Here is a 26,674-nt window from a genome sequence, read left to right on the forward strand (position 1 = left end):
TTGTTGCAATCCCATCATATATTGGGTGCCTCCTCCTTCACCAAACTTATTAATGAGGATGGGTGTTTTGTAGATTTGAAATTTTGCTTAACTTATAGTCTTTACTCTAGCCAAGCACGTGGCAGCAAATTTTAAGAGGAGGCAGCCACCAAAAAGAAAGCATGGAGTTTAAGAAGTTTAAAAACAAAAGCAACCTAAGTCATCCCTGAACCATGACCTTGTCACTTTTCCATAGACGCCTAGCCCTAGGCATGAGGTAAGGGACTTAATGTAATTTTCTTTGCTCACTGACGTCCATGGAAAAAAAGTCTTGCACGTGTTGCAAGGTAGTTTAGGAAATTTTAAAAGCTTTAGGTAAATGGCAAGTTTCCTAGCTAGGACCTAGGAAATAAAACTAGCACATAGGATTTGCACCCATAGGTATTATTAAATAAGAGTTATGGGAATTATAAGAAAAAAACAAAATTAGTGGAATTTAGAATTAAATTTTAGTGTGAGGAAATTTAGGAGTAATATTTAGATAAAGAGGGATAATAGTGTAAACATGTAGTAGATTCAAAAAAGGTTATTTTATTTAATTTGTTTGGCTATGTTTAAAAGTGTATTAGATGTAATATAATTACCTAAATATAATAGTCAAGATACACAATTTAACCATATGTTTGTTATTTATTTAACCTTAATTTAATTCTACGTTATTCACGTAACAACAATATAAGAGCTCTAGTGGTGATAGGTATAACATTAGTAGTGGGAATAAATATTATAAATCATAGCCTAAAAGATGTGAAGGAGGATGAAAATAATAATAATACTGAACAAACCTAACAATGACTAGCTAATGAAATAATGCTAGAAATGGCAATGCCAATCTAATGGATAATTTAGCACTTAAAAATTGAGGATTCAACAATGATCATATTCTCATAGTTTCCCTCAGACCCCTACTATTATGTTGTCACTACGTAAGCCCCACTTGTGCAACCCATAGTTCGTGTCCAGTCCAAAAGATGGAGAGCTCATTACATCACACCATGTATAGCAGTTCGAAATACGATCGAGTTATCATTGTCTTCTTCTTTTAAAAAATAAAAAAAATAAAAAAATTATGGTTATATTTTCCTTTGTGACAAGTATGCCATGACAGACAAAGATTAAAGGATCTACCTGACGACAAGATTGCAGATCAGTTGATGCGATTCACATCCAAGATACGTGGAACAAAGCCTTTTTGGAATGAACAAAGAGGAGAGCTATCTGATATGGTGATCCAACTTGGTTGCCCAAAACTTTTCTTCACTCTTAGTGTAGCATATACTAAATGGGCAGATCTACAAAATGTCATGCCTTCAACAACTCCATAAAGCCAACATGTAGCAACTAAAAAAAGACTACAAAATATAATTGAAAACCTTCACCTTGCAGCACTTTACATGCACCATAGATTCACTACATTTCAGGAAGAGGTTCTAGAAAAACTTCTAGGAACAAAGGACTTTTGGTACAGGTATATAGAAAATAACTTTACAAATGTGATTTTATGTCCATTTATATATTATGTACTAAATTTATTTTCTCATAGGAATGAATGGCAGCACAGAGGTTCTGCACATATCCATGGTTTCATTTGACTTCCTAATGCACCAGATTTTGACAAATTAGATTGGAATAATCAACAGTTTGTTGAAACTGCAATTGATTGCATTGATAAGTATGTTTCTGCATGGAACCCACGGACCTTTCAAAGTAGGAATCAAGTTATTCATCGTTCACCAATAGATGATCCTTGCTTACACCAAACAAGAGAGATTTTGACAAGAAACCCTCTTGATGATTACACTGAATTGGTTAATCATGTCCAATGACATACAAAATGTACATCACAAAGGAAGCACATAAGTATGGTTTGTCGATACAAGGCTTCTTGGCCAATGCAAGATAAACCAAACATCTCTTTAGCAGAAAATGGCCAACTAAAATACAATGCTGCCATAAATGATGATCGCCCCAACCTACACAACCCTTCAATTTTGTCCATTTGGAGAGCCAATGTAGACTGTCAACCAGTCCTATCAGTAAATGTAGTTCTCAAATATATAGCAAAGTATGCCTCAAAAGCTGAACATAAATTTGAAACATATCATTCAATGCTATCTCGTATATCCACCAATTGTGCATCAAATAGACTAGCAGCATTTGCATTTAAAAAAAATGCTAACTGACTCACTTGTTGAAAGAGACATTGGAGCTCAAGAAACATCCCACCTCCTACTCAAATTGCCTTTATTCATTTGTAGTAGGACATTTGTTTCCCTTTTAGTCCACAAAAAAATTGCAGATCATATTTCCATTTCCCCCACATCCACAACAATATCTCCAAATCATATTGACATATACATGTCTCGGCCACCACAACTAGAAACACTATCACTTCTAGAGGCAACTCAAAAATGGTCTTATAGCGCCAATCACAAAAAAAATCCATGGAAACAACGATCTAAGAAGGCAATTGTTCGAGTTTCTCCAAGATTCACCACTGTCTTGACTAGGAATGATATCTCATTCTATACATTTTGTTGGATAGAACTAATGTTGTACTGCCCATTCAAAAACATTGAACAAGATTTAAGAAATACAGAAGAAGACATCATACAACATTGGGAAAGCTTCAAGACCATGTATGGTCCATGGCATGTACATAGATCAAATGAAATAACTATAGAAGAAGATGATCCTGAGAGCCTAGATATGGAGACACAAGCTATGGAAGAGGATAATTGTGATGAATGGCAGGTCCTTTTTGGATTACAACCAAGAGAGCCTATTCACGTCGATGAACTAAACATGCTAGGTCGATGCAACATAGATATCAACCATGACTGGGGAGATTGTCAAAACAATACCTTTGAAGAAGTAATAGAACTTCCTTCATTGACTCCAACCGACAGACATTTCGTGTAGCCCATGCTATTTCCAAAAATTTGGAAAACACTCTATCACTAGAGCAAAAAATGGCTAATGATATAGTTGCTTCTCATGCACAAGCAACTAGAATGCAATCTCCACTAAAAATGATTGTTCAAGGGACAATAGGAACGGGAAAATCTCATTTGATTAAATGCTTCAAGAACACAATAATCAAATCAACATCAAATGGGCCATCACCACTTCTTCTCCTTGCACCAACAAGGGTAGCATCATTCAATATTGGAGCGTCCACCATTCATTCAGCACTTCGGATTCCAATTAAAGAAATGACACTAATGCAAGGTCAAGCACTTGCTTCTTTTCAACAAGCTATGCACTTCATCAAATATGTTCTAATTGATGAAATGAGTTTCATAGGGCCTAAGCTAATGGAAAAAATTGATAGACGCTTGCGAGAAGCATTCCCATGCCAAAACAATATCCCATTTGGAGGTTGTTCCGTTCTTCTATTTGGTGATTTAGGGCAACTACCACCAGTGAAAGACATTCCAATGTATGCCTCAACTTCATATGGGGGAACCCTATGGCGCAACTTTAGCACAGTTATTACTTTGTGGAAAAAAATTCGTCAAAATGGGGAAGATGATGCTCAAGTAAACTTTCGATTGCTTTTGTTGAACTTACGAAACACAACACCAACGATTGCTGACTGGAAACTTCTAATGACAAGATCAAGCTCCTCTATAACTTCTGAACAACAATCCAGTTTCCATCAATCTACACATTTATTTGCCACAAATGAAATGGTATTGTTACATAATAAACAAATGTTAATATCTTCAACAATGCCAGTAGCCCTCTACATTGCAGAACACCTTAGAGGTTCTACAATATCAGATGATGTTGATGAACAACTAGAGTCAAAGATACTTCTATGTATTAGGCAAAAAGTCATGTTAGTCTCCAATTTGTGGGTAGAAACAGGCCTTGTCAATGGTGCACTTGGACAAGTACAAAAAAATGTTTATGCAACCACTGGGAAGCCACCACAACTCCCACTCTTCATTTTTGTCCGCTTCAGAAACTACACAGGCCCACCATGGGACCCAAATCACCCAATGGATGTTCCAATAACACCATTGACTCGAGGACTTCGTCAACAAATACCTCTTAAAATGGCATGGGCATTGACCATACACAAAGCACAAGGACTAACATTGCAACATGCTACAATTGACATTGGCAACATTGATCGCCAAGGCCTAACTCTCACAGTAATTTCAAGAGTCAAAGAGTTGTCTTCCTTGTGCATACACCCCAATTTCACATTTGACAGGTATGCACGTATGCAAACAAGTGCATGTGTTGCTCGTAGAAAGGCAGAGGAGGCACGTTTACTACAACTCTCCACGGAGGCATCATATTCATCACAACTATAACAAATCAGGTATCTGAATTCAAATTACCATCATCCACTTCTACTATATATGAACATCAGCTTCTATATTTTACAAGTTTTTATAATTATTCTTGAACATATTTTATATGTTGCACTCTTACCTAATTCTATTTCCTTTTACAAATGTTATGTATAGGTTAAAAGAAAAACTACAAAGAGCTTAAATTGTTTTTTCCACAACTTGGATATTGTTTGTAACTTTTGATGTTTCAAACTATTGTACTTAGCCATGATTCTCAGTTTTCTTACTGATTCTTTCCCGGTTGAGCTTTTGAATCACGTTAATATATTTAAATTATATATATTCATTTACTTGTCCACTTTTGCTATAAAAAATACTTGTTTATTGATTTACACAGAAAAAATTCAACATCTTTGATATCTTATTTAAGATCCATAAATTGATTACTTTACTCTTTACAAGTGTTAGTTGTTTCTTCTTTAATTGCAATTCTTCACCGTCGAATGATAACTCAACATTTTCTATTTAGTAATATACTAAATGTCACCTCATATTTATGCCATTCACATATTACATAAATGAAATTCTTAATTCTTTGGTTAAATATTTGTTACCTTTTCTAAAAGTACTTCTAAGCTAAAAAAGATATGGCAGATAATACATATATGTTCACGTACAAATCACACTTTGTTTCCATCAAATAATTATTATTTTTTAATATAATTCTTCCATGTGTTATTACCCTCTTTATCAAAAATAGGCAATATCGATCATGATTTCAATGGGTCCGTTCAAAGCTATCTGTATGCTGCATAAACTTTTCTACTAGGCAATACCAATCATGATTTCAATGGGTCCATTCAAAGCTATCATTATGCTACATAGCCTTTTCTACTTATATTTTAATAAAAAAATATGAAATAAATTTTAATTTTTAAAGGTCATTTCTTACCAACATAGAACATTACATATTTATCTTCGAAGTCCTTATTGCAACCTTAGGTGCAATCGCTAGTTGTATTATATATATAAATATAAACATGTTTTTGTTTAATATATATTTGATTACATTGCTTAATCAAGAACACAAGTTCTTCACCACTAAATCAACTAAGACTACACATATTAATACTATAATTCTCACCACCTCTACTATAATAATCATTAAATTTTTCCTCATAATAAACACAAAATTAACAAAACTAATTCAAAACACTCATCCAAACATACCAAAATAGTGTTCAAGATGAACCTGAACTACTCCCATATCTAATATTAATATTAAATAATAATATGTTGAATGATAATATATTTTGTCATTATTAGGTATAACATGATTTCTTGCTTTGAACAACATTCTTCATTATGAAAGTGAAAAAACAATATTTTAAGGGCTACCTCCAGATATAGAACTCCCTCCTTGGACAGCAACGCCGCCGCTTTCTCCAAAATTGAGATGGACGTAACAGCATGAGGCAAAACGTAACTTAACTGAGTAGCATACCAGAACTTTACACATACTCTGCTTTCATGGTTGGCGAGTCTTAACAATAGGTCCCACCCCAGGATGAAGGAGAGTAAAGCAAAAGCCAACTTCCCACCTTATTCAAAATCAATTCAAACTCGCTGCTCTATTTCAATGAAGGCCTACTGTCATCTTCCTACCTCACAATCAACTGCACAGAAAGCGCAGTTCACCTGATAACAATTTGTTTAGTGATCAAGTCAGAGGTAAGAGTATCCATACCTTCTCTATGCCCATATTCATTTGGACCAAGTCATGCAACTAATTGTTTGAAAGACGTTCATAAAATTTGTTCTTGTTTTACCCATTGTCAACAATGTAGGTTTATACCGCTGTTCAATTTATCACCGACTTGTCAATTTTTGCAAGCAATTGAATTTCTAAGCTTAATCATCGGAGCCCATACCAAGTCAGAGTGTAGATTGAGTAAAAACATTCATTTAGCAGGGCCAATACAACTCATATTTATACGTTGAATAAACGCATTCTTTTACCAGGAGGCACTCTCATTCTCATATCTCGTTGACTTCCTTTCTGTTTAATGATAATGCATTTTCAAGCAAATTTGTTATGTATGTTGTTTGATCACAGTCAGTATGCAGCTGATGGGCCTTCAATAAAAATGATACGCGGTCCTTTGTTGGTGTTCACTGGTGGTGTGAAGGCGGTGAATGGGAGGATACCCACAGAAAAAAAGAAATCGAATTTGTTCAAGCGCATCAAGTTTTCGTTACCCAAATTCTTATGGTTTCAATTCAAATTTTTGTCAGGGATTGTTACGGGCTATTTTTTAAAAACTTTTGCTTAACCCTAGGGTCGCCTAACTTTAACATCTGTCCGCCCTTGTTGGTCTTACCATACCAGTTACAGCATTTAACCCCAATCTGCTACTGCCACAGCGTGCATCCTGTATGGTTTGAACTCAGTTGAATTGATAGAAGCGCGTCCATTGTCATCTGCTCATGCATGAATCTCGAATTATCAAAAATATTACTACTTTTTTATGATGAGAGGCATACAAATTCAATTTATTTGCAGTCCAATTCAAAGCATTGGCTGCCAAGCTAGGAGCAAAGCCAACAGCTCTGTGGCAAAAGAACCTATTATGAACCTATAATGATTCTATCAGAAACAGATCATAACATCACTTTTCTCTGTCCTTGCCTGTTTTCTTTCTCGCCTATTTTGCATGTAATAAATACCTTTTTGTAAATTTTAGAGTTTCCTTTCCTAATTCTCATTTCTTTACATGTTTGTAAAAACAATTTATCCTCTTTATATTTTGTCTTCTTTTGCTTGAAATGTTAATTGTTGAACTTTGATGTCTTTTTGTTTGTTTAACAGAACTTTTAAGTTGCATGTACCTTGATGCCCTTAATTATGGTTTCGATGGACCAAACTTGTACTCTTTCCGCCAAAACATTGCAGATGAAATCTTTAGCAGTATCTAATGCCATACTTTCTCTCTAAATGCATATCTGAGGGCTGCAAGTTCCACTGAGCTAGAATCATTTTGTTAATGCAGGCATGCTCTTTTCGTAATAATACAATTCCATTTATCCTACTCACTTCAAGAACATAAACAGTCCACACTTTTATCTCAACATTTTAAGCTTGCTGTTGTCCTGTTAAGAAAGTTCAGTTGAATCTCTCACAATCTACAAGTTTAATTCTAGTTTTCTACTTTTCACACATTTAAAGACTGATTCTACACGTTCTCTCACTATCTACGCAGGAAAGAGTTAAGGAAAGGAACATGGACACCGTGCAGGCCAATATTATTATAAATCATGACTTTTCAGATGGTCTTCTATCATGGCATGCAAATTCTTGCAAGGCCGTTGTCTCTGATAATTTAAATTATGCTAAAGAAATAAAGGCAGAATCAGGAAGCCAGTATGCTGTTGTATCAAATCGAACAGAATGTTGGCAGGGTTTGGAACAAGATATCACTACAAGATTATTACCACACGTGACATATAATGTTTCAGCACTTGTTCGTATATGGGGATCTACTCAGCAAACAGCTAATGTATTAGCAACTCTTAAACTAGTGGACCCAAATTCTGCCTCAACTTTTTTAACAATTGGAAGGTATCACTTTTAGTTTATAAGCACTTATCATTTTTGTTGGAATATGAAACTGATGCCATTTACACAATCTGGCCAAATGAGACAAAAATATATGAAGATTGCAATTTGACACGTGTGCATTCCAAAAAAAAATCAAAACAGTGAAGTTGGTCAGGGAAGGCATAAGGTTTGACAGTACTTATTGTGTATACGTATGTCTTGAATCCACCTGAATCACATTATCCATATTCATAATTTAAGGAAAATGTGTCCTGTGTAGGTTGGTTGAAGATTGAGTGTGATTGTAATGTCACCTTTTTTATATATAACAATATACATATAAATACAGGTATATATATGTTTGTGTGTATACATAGATACATATACATACATATATTTACCTGTAAGTATATGTGAGTATATATATTCAAAGCTAGTTATAAGCTGTGTATGTATGTTTATATTTCTCTACTAAGGGGGCTTGCGATAAAATTTTCTCTGTGCAGAATGACAGCTTCAAGGGAAAGATGGGAAAAAGTTGAAGGGACTTTCTCACTGAAGAGCATTCCACACCAAGTTATATTCTATGTAGAAGGGCCTTTTCCTGGTACTGATATTCTGATTGACAGAGTCCATGTATGCTCTGCAGCTAAGCCTAAGGTTAGTTTTCGCTTTCTCAAGAATTTGTATTGTTAAGTTCAATTGTATGGTTTAGTTTTTATTATTTAAAGTTTAAACTCAACTATATGACATGGATTTTTCTTCATGATGAATCTGGAAGAAGTGCACAAGTCATTAGGAAGTACCGTTTGTGTTTATAAATATGCGCTCAAATGCTTTGATAATGAGAACTTTTTTTGAGGGAAGATATTTCTCTATTAGTAAAGTAATAGTTTATCGTGCCATATGATTGACCTAGAGTCCTAGACATATAGAATCCGCAATCGTTTTGTGAGCTATCAGCAGGCTTATATTTGATCACAAAACATTCTGGTTCCACACAAGTGACTGATTGTGTATTAGGCTTAATTTGGTTGATATTTTTCTACTGAAAACAAGCATGCTATGATGGAGAATACGAGGAAAAAGAGAAGGGAAGCTGGTATGAATATAGCAGGTTTCTTTGGGCTACAAAGCGTCATTTATTTGACCAGATTCCCATCATTGACAATTTTGACATTGATCCTGTATTTCTATTGCATGTTGTATTATATGTGATTATTTTGTATAATTATCTTTTCTAAATTGTGTCCATGCCATCTTCTTTCTCACTTGTGTGCATCTAGGGTAGGGTTTCCTTTGTTGGTAACATTTTGGTGTTGTAAATTACTTTGTTCTTAAAGGTTCAATAAGAAAAAATACAAACCTTAGTCACCTCATTTTTAATTCATTCTTCAAGACCAACCAATTGATCTATTTTGGTGATTCAAGTAAGTCTGTGCTCCACTGGGATGTGTCCCCTATGCCGGCATCCCCATTCCAATACTGGGGATGGTATGGGGATGCTGGGATAGCTTTCAAACATACCCTAATTTATTATATAATATGTATGGTCGTATACAATGGAAGCATTTGAATTTTGATAATTTGTTAGTTGATTCTCATGTGAAATTTCATTTCAAGTCTAATGCTATGTATTAAGCTTCTAGAATGTTTGTGATGAATGCTTTATCAGTTTTTAGACATTAATATTTGGAATTCCTCTAAGTTTTCAAAATTTCCCTTTTTTAATAGACATCCCCTGCCGCCCCCTAAAATCTGGCCCAAAAGTACCCCCATACTAGAAATACTTCCTGTTATGCCCTGTCATGCCCGTCCCCAAAACGTGGTGAGTACTTTCAATGTTGAGAGTTGGGCTCAAAGTTCCAAGGTCTTAACCTTGTTGTCTGGCAGAGAATCAGCCACGATGAGGATCACTTGACCTATAGCTGCATGAGATTTAATCCCTGGATGCAACTTTTTAAAGCTATAAACATTGAGAATATAGATACACTGCTAAAAGCTTAGGATATTAAATCATATATGCAAAGGATGTATGTCTATTGGAGATTATATCAAAATAGTGTGTACTGTTGATGTTGGGCCAAGGATGTCTTTGCTTGATGATGTGCATTTATTCCAGTGGTGATAACTTTGAAAAAAATGACGGTAGAGAAATCGCTCACAAATCTTCTATCATAGCCAAAAAAACTCCATTCTATATCCTGCCATGATAATTGAGTTCTGCGTCAAACCTATTACACAGTTCTGATGGAGAAAGTAATGCTGGAGCAAGTTTTTATTTTAGTTTTTCACTCAGTTGCTTGTTTCCAAAAAAGTGCATACCATGAGCCTCAAAACCAATTTTTGTTTCCAGATATGCAAGGCCTCAGCTAAAAGCTCTTTAGCACTTAACAAGTTTTATTGTTGAATTAGTTCTCAATTGCCATTCAGAAACAGAAGTTCGAGCATGTAGACATCAAAGGACAATGATGATTCAATTCAGTTCTAAACTTCTAGCCTGATACTCAAAAAGTGGATGTAGACGACTCTATGGTTCCTTCAAAATCTTAAGTAAAATATGCAATTACTATAAATGCAAACTTTTTTTTTGTTAAATGGAAATCTATCGCAGCACTGAGAATAACCTAATTTAATTACCGAGCATCATTATACACAGGAGTATGGATATAGCAAACAGTCAAGTGAAAACTTGCTTTCTGTCAACTGTTTACAAAAGCAACCACAACCATAAACTGGGTTAACAAGAAAAAAATGTTTTGAGGGTACTGAATTCAACATTTTAGTGCTACTGTCCAGTAAAAATGGATGCTATTCATTTTTTGCATGTGCACAGTACAATGAACTGAGTATACTCGAACAAAACAGAAGCTAAGTAGAACTGGGAAGAAATTTCAAATTTCCAGTTTGAAACTACTGCAAATACAGATGGAAACAAAGATTGTCATTTGCTGATAGCTTTGCATCCAAGGAAGATGAGTGAAGATTTCTTTCTTTACTTACAGAAAATATTTGCCACTCTTCAAATTTTGTATTCGCAATCAAATTTATCTGGTTGTCTATGAACAATTCTTGCATCATTGGAACCCTTCAGAGCATTTTCTGGAATAGATTAAAATGCTATGTTGTTGTCGAGAAATCTAACAATTCCAAATTAGTTATGCATTGATTATCCTAATTTTGGTACATTGATTCCGATCTACTACAATGCAAGACTGCATAGGTTCTGATAGGTTTTTGAAGGTAACTAGTATACTGAGGTCTTGATTATTTTCTTACTAATAACTGGCTATATTGAGCTTAGCGCTGTATCCATGACTAAAATGAGCAAATGATGTGACTTTTGTCTATCCTTAAAGGGTGAAATCAACAACAGAGTCAGAAATGGGCATTATAGCACTATGATTATACAGAATCCTTTGTTTGACGATGGGCTTAATCACTGGACTGGAAGAGGCTGTAAGATCGTGCTTCGTGATGTGGCAAAAGGTGAACATCTTCCATCAGGGGGGAAACATTATGCTGCTGCAATAGAGCGAACACAAACTTGGAATGGAATACAGCAAGACATAAGTTGCCGTGTGAAAAGTAAGTCTGTTTTAGAAGTATCAGCATATGTTCGGATTGCTGGCACTGGCAGTGTTCAATCTACTGAAGTGCGGGCCACTTTATATGTACAAACCACAGACCTACGTGAGCAATATATTACGATGGGAAAGTGAGTTCTTTACTTTATTATGCATGCAAACAAATTTGCATTCAATTCCAAAGAAAAACATTTCTATCAAATGGTTCCAACATCTCTGTTCTTTGCATTTAGATGCACTTATCTGTTTCTGTGACTATTGAGTCATTGACATATCGATTCATCCTATATATGGCTTGTCCTGAATATGAATAACATAGAATGTTCTTTTTATTGCTATTTTAGAGTGCAGGCATCAGTAAAAGAATGGGTACACTTGCAGGGAAGGTTCCTCGTAAACCCTGAACCTGCCAAAGCAGTAGCTTTTCTGGAAGGGCCTCCTGGTGGCATTGATATTCTTGTTGAAAGTTTCTACATCAACCCTGCGAAAAAATTTCCCCCTTCACCACGTCCTATAATTCAGGTCAGCCCACTTACTATTCATGTCAGAGGATATTTTCTACCATTGCAACAAAATATTTTTATTAATCTTCTTTCTTACCAGTCTTCACCATACTTCCTTTTGACTGAAATATTCCGTTTCTTAACTTTGTTCATAGGGATAGTTCTGTTGTTTGAAAGTAATGAAGCAATGAAAAACATAAGAAAATGTATATTCCTTATGATTCTCATAATTATCGATTTTTTAAGTAGAGCTTTTAAAATATATCTTCAGAGAAAAATAAAAATCAGTCATTTTATTGTGTAGTGTAGTAAACCACAAACAAATTAGTCATAAAATATCATGGTCAAGAAACAAGATTTGTATCTGATGTAAGTACAATGAATTTGAGCTGTGTTCCACAGGGATGCATCCCTGGCCCTCAAACTCCTGTCCCCATCCCCAATGGTGTTTTGGGTAGGCAGGACTGCAGGGTATGTCTCCAGAAAACTTCAAAGCTTTGAGATGTTTCGGTACTTTTGGAACTGTGTTGCAGAAAATAGGAAATGCTGCAGGTACATACAGGAACATTTTTAGTTTGGGAAACCCCTGAAAGCTTAACACCATCCTTGTAGGGGCAAATTGTGCTGCTAGAAGTTAGAGAAACACAATGAGATGTATGTATAATAGTGTGGAATACAACCTGCTCCTTGTTTGACTTGGTTACATACACACTTTAAGCTTATGGCATGAATTGCTATTGGAATTTTACTTCCCAATGTACTACAACACTCAAATCTACCTTTCCCTAATACAGTCTGACTCCCTCTTGTCCATATATAAGTGTTGGCATGTCCTAGTTCACTAGGTGGCCCAAAAATGGAACTGGAAAGAGAAAGGTCAAACTGCTTTCTACAAACTCCTTCTGCTGGTGCTGGGACAAAACAACCATTTTCAGACAGCCAGCAGTTACGAAATTGGTCAGTGCTGGGAACTGGCAATTTGGCTCAGCTATACTTTCCTGCTCTTTTTTGAGAGCTGAGACTTTATAAAGTTATCCATGTAATAAATTCTGATTTTCCTGATTCCATACAGATCAACCATGCCCAATGTTTCAATCCAGTGAAAATTTACAAACTCAATAATTTTGACCATATCCCTTTCCTCATTAATATTTTGCTTGACAAAGAGAGGTTTTAAGTGGATGGGGACAAGGATCATAGACATAGCTGAATTAACTTCACAGTTTCTTGTTTCTTATACTGTGAGATATAGTCGATACGATGTTTGGAAGAGATCATATAAAACTGTTTTGCATACAACCTAAGATGATTGCTTTGTTTCCCTTTTTAAATAATACATTTATTCCAAGATTAGGACCTGCACATAACATTTTTCTAGTGCATACAGCCTAAGGTATTTCCATCATTGCTTTTTTTCTTTCTAAATGCCTTTAGTTCCTCAATTGTGAGTTGAAAAAACAGTTAAACTATTTCAGTGAATGCTTGATGATGCTCTATTTGGTCCTGAAATGTCACATTTAATCCATTATAGGCTGTATAATCTAGAAGTGTTTTTGTGTCCCTTTTGTATGCCATTCATATCATGATTGCACTCAATATTTTGCAGAATCCTGGTTATGGGCTGAATATTGTGGAGAATAGCAATCTATATGATGATCTGAAGGGGTGGTTTCCTCTAGGTCCATGTTCTCTTAAAGTAGCCACTGGTTCACCTCATATACTGCCTCCAGCAGCAGGTGAATCACTTGGATGGCAGCAATCTCTCAGTGGTCGCTATATTCTGGTGACCAATCGGAGTCAAAACTGGCAAGGACCAGCACAAATAATAACAGAGAAACTAAAGTTGTTTTTAACATATCAAGTGTCTGCCTGGGTTCGTGTAGGCTCTGGTGGAACTGGGGTACAGAATGTCAATGTTGCACTTAGTGTTGACAATCAGTGGGTTACTGGAGGTGAAGTGGAAGCTGATGTGCATGTGTGGAGAGAGGTTGCAGGGTCATTTAGGTTGGAGAAAAAGCCATCAAATGTAATGCTTTATGTGCAGGGTCCTTCAGCTGGGGTTGATTTAATGGTAGCTGGGCTGCAGATATTTGCTGTTGATGGCAAAGCACGTTTTGAGCATCTCAAGAAACAAACTGAGAAGGTACGACCTTAAGCCCTGCAAAGAAGAGATAAAACAATTTACATCATCTTTGACTATTTAAATAAATGAATGAAACAGATTATATTGGCTCTAATAGTGCATTCTTTTCTAAAATATTGGTCTTATCTAACTATTCAATAGACAGTGTTAATATATCCACACCAATCATTTATAGCTGAGCATATTGCAAAAGTTTTAGCTGCTTCTTTTCTTCTTATAGAAATCAAATAAGTCAGTAGTACAGGTGTCAAAGAAGGAGAGATCTGCAGAACAAATTGTGATATTGTGAGATCTGAAGGAGAGATAAGCCATTACAGAGCAGTTTATCAAGTAATATTATTATGGTTGAGAATCATTGGGATGAAGAATGCTATGCCAATTATGCTTCTATTATAGTCAATTTTTGTAATGGTTCATTTTAATTATATCAATATCCTGATTCTAAAAATGGCATTCCTGTCTTAGTACCCGTTCTCACTCTTCTTCGAAATGGATGTGGCATAGTAAATCCATATGTCAATATGTCATTCCTTGTTAATCTCACATTTCAAATTCATTAAATATATTTTTAATTTGCAATTTGCTGAAATGTCAGAAGATAGAATGGTTATCTACAAGATTTGTCTAAACTATCCTTTTTAATATCGTTGACTACATGTAGGTGCAGAGACTGAAACTGCTAACTCTAGGATCCATCTGAATGATTATATAGTTTGGAGTCAAGCCTAGGAAATCCCAGACTTCACGCTATAGCAGTAATCCAATGTGTTTAGATTGCTAGCTTTATTTCTACCTCCATGGCAAAACTCTTTGTACACTTGGATACAGAGCAAGCATGAATGAGGTTGCTCCTTTTACCAAGTTCCACAAATGTCAAGGCAGAAATTACTATAATTTCCAAGGCCTAAATCTTGTCTCATTCCAGAGTAATTGATACTGCAAGTATTGTAGGTTGATGATATAAATTAGTAATCCACTAAGTCAAAATCATTTAGGTTGCTTCAGAATAAAGAACAAAACAAACGAGATATGGTTAAGATGCCACAGCTAATGAACCCATAAAGCCACAAACATAATAGGAGCTTTTTTAGGTTTGGACAATGCATTCAGGAAAAACCATGATATTCAAATATATGCACAGAAACTTCACAGATGAATGCATATACACATAATGTCTATGCCTACTCGTATTCCTTTCTGAGTTTTCTTCTTTCTTACATTGTAAGCAAAAGAAGTACATGCCCATTTATCAAAAGCTTTGGTGATACTGTTGATTGTGGGGTTTACCAAAACAAAATTAATTCTTTTAGGTTCCAAAACACTCATATCAGGTAATCAAAATTTGAAAGATGCATAAATCTTTAACTTTTTTGCTTGTACCTTTTTAAATGCACTCTTCAGTGAAGTCATTAAATAGAAAACATTAAATTTTGTACATGCAAACTTTTGAGCATATCTGCACTACACCCTTTGTCTATTAACAATGGTCTCAAAAAATTTGTATGTTCCATGTTCCAGATACCTCAATTCAAATTTCTCTCGACTGTTCTTATGAGCCCATCTCCAGTATGCTATTATCTCATAACCATGGTATAAAAAAGTACATGTTTCAAATACCATGACTCAGTGTCTCTTGAATGTCCTTCCTCTAGAATTTAGAAACCTTCCCCAAATTTACTTACACTTGAAATGCATGAATTTATATCACTACTGAGATTGTTCTCTATAGATTTCCTTACACAAGGCTTGTTGAAGCCAGTTTTATTTTTGGTCTCATAGATCCGTTGAAACATGCTATCTTTTAATCATGGAACAAAACCAAGATAACGTTATAACAAATATACTCCATAGATATTTAGATGAGCTGTAAATTGAGAGGGATTTCACCCAGAATTGGATTTTGGACCCATCATTTGTTGACTAATTTAATTTTTCTTGCAGCTACGTAAGCGGGATGTGATTCTCAAGATATCAGGACAAGAAGGGAAGAAGTGCCCAGGTTTTTTTGTTAAAGTCAAGCAGACCTCCAATAGTTTTGCTATGGGGACTTGCATAAACAGAAGCAGTATTGATAATGAAGACTATGTTGAGTTTTTTGTGAAGAATTTTAACTGGGCTGTTTTTGAAAATGAACTGAAATGGCCATGGACTGAGCCACAGAAGGGGCAGCACAATTATAGGGATGCAGATGATCTCACTGACCTCTGCAAGTGCCATGGTATTAAAATTAGAGGACACTGCATATTCTGGGAAGACCAAAATGCTGTGCCACAATGGGTTAGAACATTAAATAAGGAGCAGCTACAAGCAGCAATAAAAGATCGCATTTTTAGTCTGCTTTCTAGGTATTCTGGTAGATTTGAACATTATGATGTAAACAATGAGATGTTGCATAATTCATTCTACCAAGATAGGTTGGGGAAGCAAATCTGGGCTTCTATGTTTAAAATGGTTCATGAATTGGATCCATCAGCAATTTTGTTTGTCAATGAGTACCATGTGGAAGATGGTCGTGATGCCAGATCTTCTCCAGAGAAGTATATTGATCATATTGTATATCTCCAGACCCAAGGTGCACCAGTTGGGGGGATAGGAATACAGGGTCATTCTTCTTATCCTGTTGGTTCCATTATATATTCTGCTTTGACAAAATTGAGTGTTCTAGGCCTTCCTATCTGGTTCACAGAGGTAGATGTTCATTCAGTCAATGAGTTTGTTCGAGCAGATGACTTGGAAGTTGTTTATCGTGAAGCTTTTGCACATCCAGATGTTGGTGGTGTTTTGCTTTGGGGTTTTTGGGAACTAGCAATGGCTACAGAACAAGCACACCTAGTTGACGCAGATGGGACCATCAACGAAGCAGGAAAGAGATTCCGTGCTCTCAAGAAAGAGTGGACTACAGAGTTAGAGGGTCTCACAGATCATCAAAATCAATTTCAATTCCGAGGCTTCCATGGGGCATATGAAGTGGAAGTTTCATCACATTTAACAAAAGTAAAACACAAGTTTGTTGTTGATGAAGGTGATACTCCTTTAGTGATAGAGATTTGTTTTTGAACACCTATCTTCTACTTATCTCCTTGTCCTGGTGCACCATAGTTTTCTTCATTTTCTTAATCGAGCTCTCATCCATCATTCCTTATAGCTTGCTGCAGTAAAAGCTTGCTTGCCATAATAAAGGATTGGACTACCAAGGTTCATACAATCTATGCAACTATAACTCAATACCGCAAGAAAGGCTGATGACATAGCCATTGTACAGAAGTTCAAACTTCGTCATGGCCTCTTTGGCGTACACTCTCATTGTACTGCTTGTTTCTCTGTCTATCACACGTTTTAGAAAGCAATAACTGTTTCTCATCATGGCCTATTTTTTGCATACAACTGATAATTTGTACGTGATCATTGGTGGTGGCTTGGTAGAGATTTCCATCTACTAACTGAAGCATATAGCTTATGCTATTTTTATGCAGAACGGAAAGTGACAACCCTACATGTAAATCTGTGTGATATGCAATAAAACATTTTAAACTTCCAGTTATCTTGGCCAAACTACTTAACCAATGCGTATTTTTTTTCTAGTTTTCAGTATATATTAAACTTGTGATTGCTTGGACTGTTTGCCTATTCTTAAAAATCTAGACATAAAATATCCTAACTTATGGTCATAAAATCCAACTGTCTAAAAACTTGATTCTTCATATAGAGATTGGGTACTTAATATGGAAAAGCATGATTAAATAATAAATATAGACCACATTAAAATAGTATCTTCATCCTGTAAATCCTGTAAATATTAGAAACTTTCTAATTCTATAGAAACAGTCTCTGTACAACTATAAATATATATGGTATTGGAGCGAAAACACAATTTTTTGTTTTACTAAACAAAATTTTAAACATTTTTTTCCTTAATAAAATCGTTTTTATGGCGTGTAGTGTTCTCTCCAGCGAAGTATCGTAAGCTATTTTTTTCGAGTTGCTTCTTCATCTGCAACGCGTGGGTAGTTCCAACAACTACTTATCTGCGATTTATCATCTTCGACAACCATTATTTTTTTATGAGAACGTGATCTCTTGAAACGCGTTTTCAAGATTTTTGAATTTCGGTCGCGTTTTCTCGTGGCTCTCGTGTGAAGCATGTTAAAGATTTTGCATCTCGAAGGCTGTTTCTCTGCTCAATGTAAGAAAAATTCCCGTGTTTTTGTTGTTTTACTGACCATATATCCCGGTTGTTTTCTCAGTTACCACCGATTTTCTGTGGTGTTTTTTTCGCAAACGACAACCGTTTTTGCATTTTCTGGCTTTAATGTCTCACTCCATGGTTGCCTTTTGTTACCAACAAGATTCTTTCTGCAATTTGAAGCCTCTACAACTGCCGTCTAGGGTTTGTAAATCCTAAATCCTTCCTACTGGAAACACTGATCTATCGCAGCAAATTGTCTAGGGTTTTATTGCAAAGTACTACAGACTTTTGCCTTTTTTTTCTCCGTGACTGCTGACCTTGTTGCTCAGCTGATTAAGGTTTCTACGAAACTTTGATTTGTGGGAGAAAATTTTGACCTACATATTCTCTGTTATTATTAATTCATTATATTTTCTGAATTCGGTTGTGTATTAATTTTTAGTATCAATATTTCAGACATGATCCATCTTGAGGAAATTTTTTAGCATCAATCCTTCGCATCATACTACATTATCCAATTTGATTTCCTTGTCTCTCTTGCATTCTAAAGATGGATCATGTATTAAGGCCGATGCTAAAAATTACTAAACAATCCAACCCAAAAATAGAAGCCTGTTGATATTCATTGTTAGTTTTTTTGTCAGAATTTTTTTCATCTTTGGCAATTTTTTTTGGACATGTCAACAAAATCTACACATTGAGATTTGTGCAAACTTCACTTCATATTTTTTTGAAGTTGTATCGAGATTTACCTCTATTTGTGCACTGGGATTGTGCCTATTTTGTTCTTTTTTCGTTTTTTCAAAAGTTCCCCATGCGTAGAGAAGCAAATAGATGGCATCTTTGACCAATACAATTTTAGAATGCAATCAATGGTTCAATGACGATAATTACGACACATTAAAACAATGATAATATCTTTTATTGTCCGGTGGATTTCTCAGGCCAGGATCTTCCTTCATAGTTTTTGTGGTGACTGGTGCCTGACATTTTGGTAGTGGCTTGTATCTAGAGGGGGGTTACCTTGCATTTGAAACCCATTTTGAACATCATCCAACCAAGGTTTGCTTTTGTGTCTACGGGTTGCCTGCAAACTGTTTGACAGAATGTCAGACCATTGTTCATCCACTATGAACCCCCAACCCGACCCAATCACATTCCAGTAGCTACTTGACTGCATGACAAAAGTTGAGACCGATAATGCAGCCCTGAAAGACATTGTTGTTACAGCATCTTCACTCTCCCTTAAGCTCTGTAATCAGTTGAAAGAGGTTGAATCTGCGATTCAAACTCTTTGTGATATCGTGCAGTCCTTACGCAAGACAATTAACAATTTGAAACAACACGTTGACAACTCTCTCACAGGTATACGGATAGATTTGAAGGAGCAACTTGACTGCTGCCTACAACAAAACCAGGTCACTGAAATGTCCCTTTCTCTGATTTTATATGATATTTCAAGCCTCAAATCAGATCTTTAAAATCAAACAACCAATATTTCAAAGATCCACCAATTTCTCAATAAACCCCAAATTGGGTATGCTAGAAATAGTGCCAAAAGCTTCACAGCTTCCCCTATTATTAATAAATCTGAAAGTGGACATTTTTACAGAAATTTGAGCAGCAAAACAGCCTATAAAATGACATTTTCAGATCTGTATAACATGCACACAACAACTCCCAAACGGAGGATAAAAACAATGCTCATCGGGCTCCCGAAAACAACATAGAATAGCCCGAAAACACCACAAAAACACTAATAATCTATCACAGAAGTATAATCACGACCAAATACATATATTCAGCTCTATTTTAACATCTAAAAGTCTGAAATACAGCAGCAACCCAAACTGATATGAAATACTCAACCGGAAACACCAAACTCTTACAAAAAACACACCCGAAAAACTACAAATCTGCACTATTCAGCACAAAGGCAAACTCTGCATGAGCATGCATATGGAATGGCTTCAAACTCCCATCCTTAGCCTTCCTAGAAACTTACAAACTCCCGTTCTTGAGTCTCTTTCTCCACAGGTTTGGTAGCCTTTGAAGAATAACAAAGAAATGAGCAAAAATCAAGTTCTGGAATGAGCCCAAAATGCCTCCAAACCCCTTAAAAGAGGGCATAACCCTAACTCACGTCCAAGAGGGGTTAATCAAACATATTTTAATAATAATTTTCATTTATTAGTCCATTAGCTTCCAAAAATTATCCCCTTTTTTCGAAACTTCACCTTTTTGGGCGTGCCTGCCTTAGAAAAGATTATTATTTTTAATTATTTGAAAAGGGACATGACAGTCACCAACCTAGATAAAATTCAAGATAACATCCGGTGCACAACGCAAATGATGGATATCCATGATTTGAAGATGAAGCAAGAGGAACTCGATAATAAACAGTGATCTCTACAGACCAAAACAAAACAACAACTGAAATCATGGGCATCTATTTGCAGCAACCCCATTTCTTCCTCCCCTCCTCCTTCTGCTACTCTCTCCCGCGTACAGAAGCTAGTCCAAACTTAAATAGCAGATGAAAGGGTCAAGCATGCCCGTGAACTAAACTTTGAGGGTCCACGGTCTCCCTCTTCCTTGTCCCGAACCTCTTGCAGCAGGCTACTCCTTCCTTAAAGACCAACTAGATATCATTGGCATCTCACTTGATTGTGCCTGAGTTGGGCATGACAGTACCCTCTTTTTCTGGTTCCTTTCACTTGTTGACCGCCTTTAGAATCTTAGGACAAAGAGGAAACTCTTCTCTCTCCCCATCAAGATTTATCTTGATAAGGATCTCACCAAATCGCAGATGGCAGAACTTAAGGAGGTTCGGGCTCTTCTTGTGGCTGACAAACAGGAGGGTAAATGGGCAATGATCAAAAACCTCAAGGCTGCGATTCGAGACACTTTCCTTGCTGGTTGGGAGTCGAGATCGAAGTAGATCCTAAAAGCTACAACCATTTCCTAGGTGGCAGCACTTTTGCTATTTTTCCTCTCTTCTCCTCTCTCTCTTTCTTTCTCTAAGCTTGGATCCCTACTCCTTGTTGGGGTGATTCTTGCTCGCTTCTTCTTTTGGTTTTTGTTCTTGTTCTTTCGCAGACACCATTTGGTGTTCTCCAGTTTGTTGCTTTCATGGTTGTATGTTCTCAGTCCCATAGACCTCCGTTGGTCTTTCGTTGGACATTAATAGAATTATTTTATCTTATCTTATCTAGGATCATTATATTGATGAGTTTGTTTTGGGTAAACAGTCTCATCTTATTAGTTTTGGACAAGATCAACATTAGTTTGACAAGGTGGTCATGTTTATCAAGCTTTCAGTTTTTTAATGATCAACTACGACTAGTGTCATTCGACAAGTCACTTGTAAAGATTTGGACAATTCTGAAATATCTGCATAGGACATCAAATAAGAGTCATGCATTCTTCATGAAGACCAACTATTTTCTACAATTATAGATGAGTGTATATCCTTACATGAACATTTGACAAAGATTAAGGACATTTGAGACCAACTCGAGACTATTGGTCAAAAAATGGAGGAAGACAATATCGTAGTCATAACTCAGTGTTACCTTGGTATTTATGAAATCCAAATCTTGAAAGTTCAATTCAAATGGGCAAAGAAAATTAAAACCAAGACCTTTCACTCTCTCTCCCCGAACCAACACTCACTCTCTCCTCCCGAACCACAACTTTCCGAATAAGTTAAGGTTAAAAGTTGGAGTTCGGGAATTGGAGTAAATGGTCAGCCTTTTCACTCTCTCTCCCCCAACCTTAACTTTTTGCCCTAATCAATAACATAGAACTTCCAGTTGTAAGTCTTGCTTGAAGATAACTACCAGATAGAAGTTTCAGAATAGAACAGAAATATATCCAGAACTTTGTATATGTTGTACAAAAATGTTGAAAGCCATTGAAACTAATGAAGTGCGTAGCTTGAAACCTGCATAGCGGAGATGGATACAAAAACAGATGGCTCTAATAGAAGGTCTAAAGACAATACCGGCTCTCAAGCAAGATTTCTAAACCCTCACGGTTGCTCCTCAAACCTGTGTGCACAGAAGGAGGCTAACAGCAAAGGTAATGCTCTCTTGGTGAGTGCATTCAAATTCTCTATCGAGCTATATGAAATAACTCGCTAATCTACTTAATGAAAGATGAGGCATACATCTATATTATCTGTTGGAAGATCGAGAAGCACGTAGATACGATGTCAGATCTACTGGTGCCTTGAATATTGAAAAAGCTTTCAGAGCTCTCAATGTGTACTGAAGACACCCGACCAAACCCACTTCATGCATATGGAACATGGATGCGCGTACCCTGCAGGAGATCTTGTAGTCCAGCGGCTTCTCCATTCCTTGTGAACGCTTTGAATACTAAAACTTGCAGCTTATTGGATGAAACTCCTACAAAGGAACCAAATAAAGTAGCATTGAGGAATACAAGTGAACTGTTTGACCAAATACCAAAAAGAGGTTCCTCTAGAAAGTGGAAAAAAACAATGGGAAATGCATCTCTGTACAAAGAAGGTGAATCTGGGCTGCGTTAGATGATTGCTCCAATTATCTTTAGAATCCTATCAACTTTGAGAAGAGAGGTTGCTTGGCATTTTTCATTTAAGATACTACTTACATGTTGTGTCTAAGTTTTGATGGTAAAAGGAGGGTAGCATTGACAAGAGAAGTGCTCGATTATTTAAAATATGTGCCAACTGTTAGTTAATCGTCTAAGCCAAACTCCCCACTTCATTTGTATTTTTGCAACCCGTTGATTGCAAGGAAATAGGCACAAAGGATGTAAGGATTTGTTAGATGGAGTTTCCAAAGCCACCGGTCAAACGCATGAAGAATACAGAGACAGAAATGAAGGCCTCGGATGACCTTCAAGGAAAACAAGGCACGATGCACACGAAATATTTGACAGAATGCCTGAGATGGATCACTTTTCATTAGATGGAAAGAAATAGTGGATGTCAAAGCTCAACTCCATGATCTCAAATCACGTCTATCTTGAATGTGCCAAGTTGAAAGACTCTCAAAAACAATGTGGAAGGATGCTCGTTATATATATTTGTTGGAGATGTCTCAAATTTTTTTAATGCAATTGTCGATGCAAAACCAAATTCGGACTAGGGTCATGTTGTCCCTCCTTGTGCCAATACGAAAGCACTAAAACAAACAATGAACATATATCAAAAGGGGCCACCCTTAAACATCACACACTAAGGAAGAAATTAAGCTTGAAAAAATAAATCAACAGTGACTATTTAACACTTTTAGCTTAGTAATCAAACCTTAGTGTGTGATGTTAAGTCGTTCGATTATAAGGTGATGCAAATATATTTATGTCAAAGTGCTATAGTAGTACATAATGAGTTGCATGCACATGTAGAATGGTATAAACACGGGTCTGATATGAGAAATTATCTTAATGATGTGAAATGTAATGAATCTGATATTACGAAGTTGCAGTTCCATCAACAATCACACAAACATGGGATTATTGTCTCTTTAATTATCTGACAGTGACATCTCAAAGATACCTCATTGTATGGAGGAAATAGTGTGTGGATAGAACAAAAGCATTTGACATGGAGAGTAACCCTGACATGGTGGCTCATCGTAATTGCACAATCAAAGTATAGAAGATACCCCGAAGAATTAGTGCAAGAGTAGAAGGGTTTGACTTGAATGTGGTGTCAAAGACAACCCAACTCAATTGTTTGGCAAAATTATGGGACTACAATTATATTATCTTAAAGAAGGGTTGTAATGATAATGGAATGTGTAGAAAGTAAATCCTATCAGGATTTTTCTTAAAATATTGGAATTGGTAGAAGTTTTGACTAAATATTGTAAACCAATGAAGGTGTAATTTGGAAGAAAGTTTGCAAATACCTTTCTAAAGATGAGTTAACTACAAATCTGTGTTGACATCATTTGTTGGTAATGACGGAAGTTCGTTGAATTATTTAAATGACCCTCAACTATGACAATATATTCAACTCTCTAAAGTGACTCATTTCAATATGTCAAAGCAAGTGCACCAAGAAAATATTATTAAACAAGTGAGTGGCTTCAAAGAAATAGTCCATATCAAATGGTCGATCAAGTTGGTGAAGATGGTATTTATGATTTGTGCAAACATGATGCTCACGCCAATGAAATGGGAAACTTTCTCTTTCCTCAAAGTAAAAAGGTTTCAAGTGGTTCTTATATGAAATTGATTTATGTCACTAAATGTAATTAAAGATTAAGGTTTTAACTTGGGTTTCACAAAAGTTAGAATTAGTTGCAAAAAGAATAGATAACTCCTTGACTCTGTAGCATTTAACTTGATGTAAAGAAATACATTCATTTCACGACATCTTGATTTTGATGTATTCTATAGCTTATCATTCCGTATGTTGTGATTTGTTGTATTGCTTTCACCATCATTGCATTTGGATTCCCAAAACTCTTTGTAAATGGTTGTCTTTTAGGAGTCTCATTAAGTAGTTGTATGTCTACTATTGGAGTTCATATTCCTATCTTCTTTCAGTTTTGTTCACTCTCCTTTCGTTCTTTCAGGTGAAAACTACACAAAAATCCCAAATACTCACATCATATGAAGAAGTTGCCCCTCTCAAATGCAAAGGAAGATTGTAGGTGGATAGTGATAAGTTGCATTCTCTCCAACGGTTGGCACAGTTGTCACTATTCACAGGGTGAACATGGTCATGTTCAAAGATAATTCTACATTGACAAATCTGTTTACCATCATATTTTTGGTGACTCTACTGAGGAACTAGACAAGAAGGATTAATCAGTAGCCTGTGATGAAGCAAGATGATTTTGCCACATGAGAATGTTTTTCCAGTTCTCCAGCCAAATCTTGGTTTCCAAGACACAAGAAGACATTATTTCAAAGTTGAATACTCTAGCTTAGAGGTGTAGACGAAGCGCTCAACAATATCATCACGTAAATTGAGTTCTAGAAGAAGAAGAAGAATTTGGGGGAAATCTAGCGAAGAGCTCCTATTGATCAAAATGTTGTGGTTGTTGGAAGAATAATTGCTATTCCAAGAAGGAATAGGAAAAATCTTGGTCACATCCAAGGTCAAGTAAACAATAATCAGTAAGTTGGTTGATAAAAGGTATTGTCCTTGGAACAAAAGTTGGTGACTCTATTTCATAGATTGAATATTGGTGACTCTATTTGAAAATGTGAATCCAGAATCATGGTTTGGTATAAAGGATAAGTGATATTTGTAGACACCTAAATTTGATTACACCGCTTTGGTAATCCTATTTAGTTATCTCTAAAGGCATCATTAATTAAATTCTTATTTAATTAGTCCTTTGCCATCCCTAGCTAATTAATTTAATTAATCATCTATAGTCCTAATTGATAAATCAAATAACCTATCATTTATCAATTAAATCCTATTCTTCTATCTAATTCCAAAAATCCCCATTTATTAAATAAATCTATTTGATAAATAAAATCCTCAAATCTAAAAGCCCCTAACTCATCCCTAATCCTTCATTTAGCCTAATCCACCCCATCTACCCATACTAACCTAGCTTAGCCACTAACTCACCCAACCTCATTAATGCCATCCATTTGCACATCTCTAACATCCCTAATCTAATCCTAAACCCAAGCCTAATCCACCCCCTAATGTTGTCACATGCCCTAAACAAGTTTAAGACTTTCCTAAACCAAACCAAAGTCTCCCCTCAAAAATTCCAACCACCAAGTCATGAGTGCTCTTACAAACCATAAAAGACTCTTACAAGCCCACTCATGACTCTTACATCCATCTTCCACACTCTTCCCTCTTCCACACTCATTCCTCTTACATCTCTCTTACATACTCAACCCCACTCATCATGCCTTTAACCAACCCTTTACCCTACCCTCTCACACTCATCCTCCTTGTGACAAGTGTCACCTTCCCATTGGTGCTAAACAAGCACAATCCATGTGCTCTCCTTTGAGTGCATCCTAGCCCTCCTTAAGCCTTCATCTCCCCTTGCATCTTAGCCCTCCATCCCTCAAGCCCTTAGCCTATAAATTGAATCCCATCCCAAGCCATTCAACAACAACCATTTGAGTAAAGTTATCATGCCCTTTTGAGAGCCAAAAGCCATACCCATACCCTTATAATGCCAAATTGAGAGCTCACAAAGCTACCAATTTGCCATTTACCCATCTCCATTGAAGCCATTTTGAGCACTTGAGCATACATCCCCAATCTATATATAAGACACATCTCAAAAACAAGAGAACAATCTCATTGAGAGAGCCTATCCATGGC

The 26,674-nt window shown here is 36.1% G+C and overlaps 2 protein-coding genes across 4 annotated transcripts; both read left to right on the forward strand.

The window, feature by feature from the left end:
• The first annotated feature begins 3,011 nt into the window (after positions 1-3,011).
• LOC149559458 (uncharacterized) lies at positions 3,012-4,367 on the forward strand. The gene has a single exon (XM_089831448.1). The coding sequence runs from the start codon at positions 3,012-3,014 to the stop codon at positions 4,365-4,367; it is 1,356 nt and encodes a 451-aa protein (XP_089687574.1).
• A 1,397-nt stretch (positions 4,368-5,764) lies between these two features.
• On the forward strand, positions 5,765-17,721 carry RXF12 (glycosyl hydrolase family 10 protein / carbohydrate-binding domain-containing protein). 3 transcript variants are annotated; one of them, XM_089833382.1, is made up of 8 exons: positions 6,124-7,065; positions 7,219-7,399; positions 7,610-7,968; positions 8,454-8,607; positions 11,307-11,665; positions 11,879-12,056; positions 13,644-14,180; positions 16,122-17,721. In XM_089833382.1, the coding sequence occupies exons 2-8, from the start codon at positions 7,394-7,396 to the stop codon at positions 17,235-17,237; spliced, it is 2,709 nt and encodes a 902-aa protein (XP_089689508.1). In that variant the 5' UTR covers positions 6,124-7,065; positions 7,219-7,393; the 3' UTR covers positions 17,238-17,721. The 3 variants fall into 3 exon arrangements, with proteins under 3 accessions (XP_089689509.1, XP_089689508.1, XP_089689507.1); XM_089833383.1 differs by lacking the exons at positions 6,124-7,065; positions 7,219-7,399 and adding an exon at positions 5,765-6,080; XM_089833381.1 differs by having other exon boundaries at positions 6,124-7,399.
• Positions 17,722-26,674: the final 8,953 nt, after the last annotated feature.

The sequence above is a fragment of the Cupressus sempervirens genome, chromosome 5 (assembly GCF_028749045.1).
Source record: "Cupressus sempervirens isolate cs-2001-9-10 chromosome 5, ASM2874904v1, whole genome shotgun sequence".
Taxonomy (NCBI): Eukaryota; Viridiplantae; Streptophyta; class Pinopsida; order Cupressales; family Cupressaceae; genus Cupressus; species Cupressus sempervirens.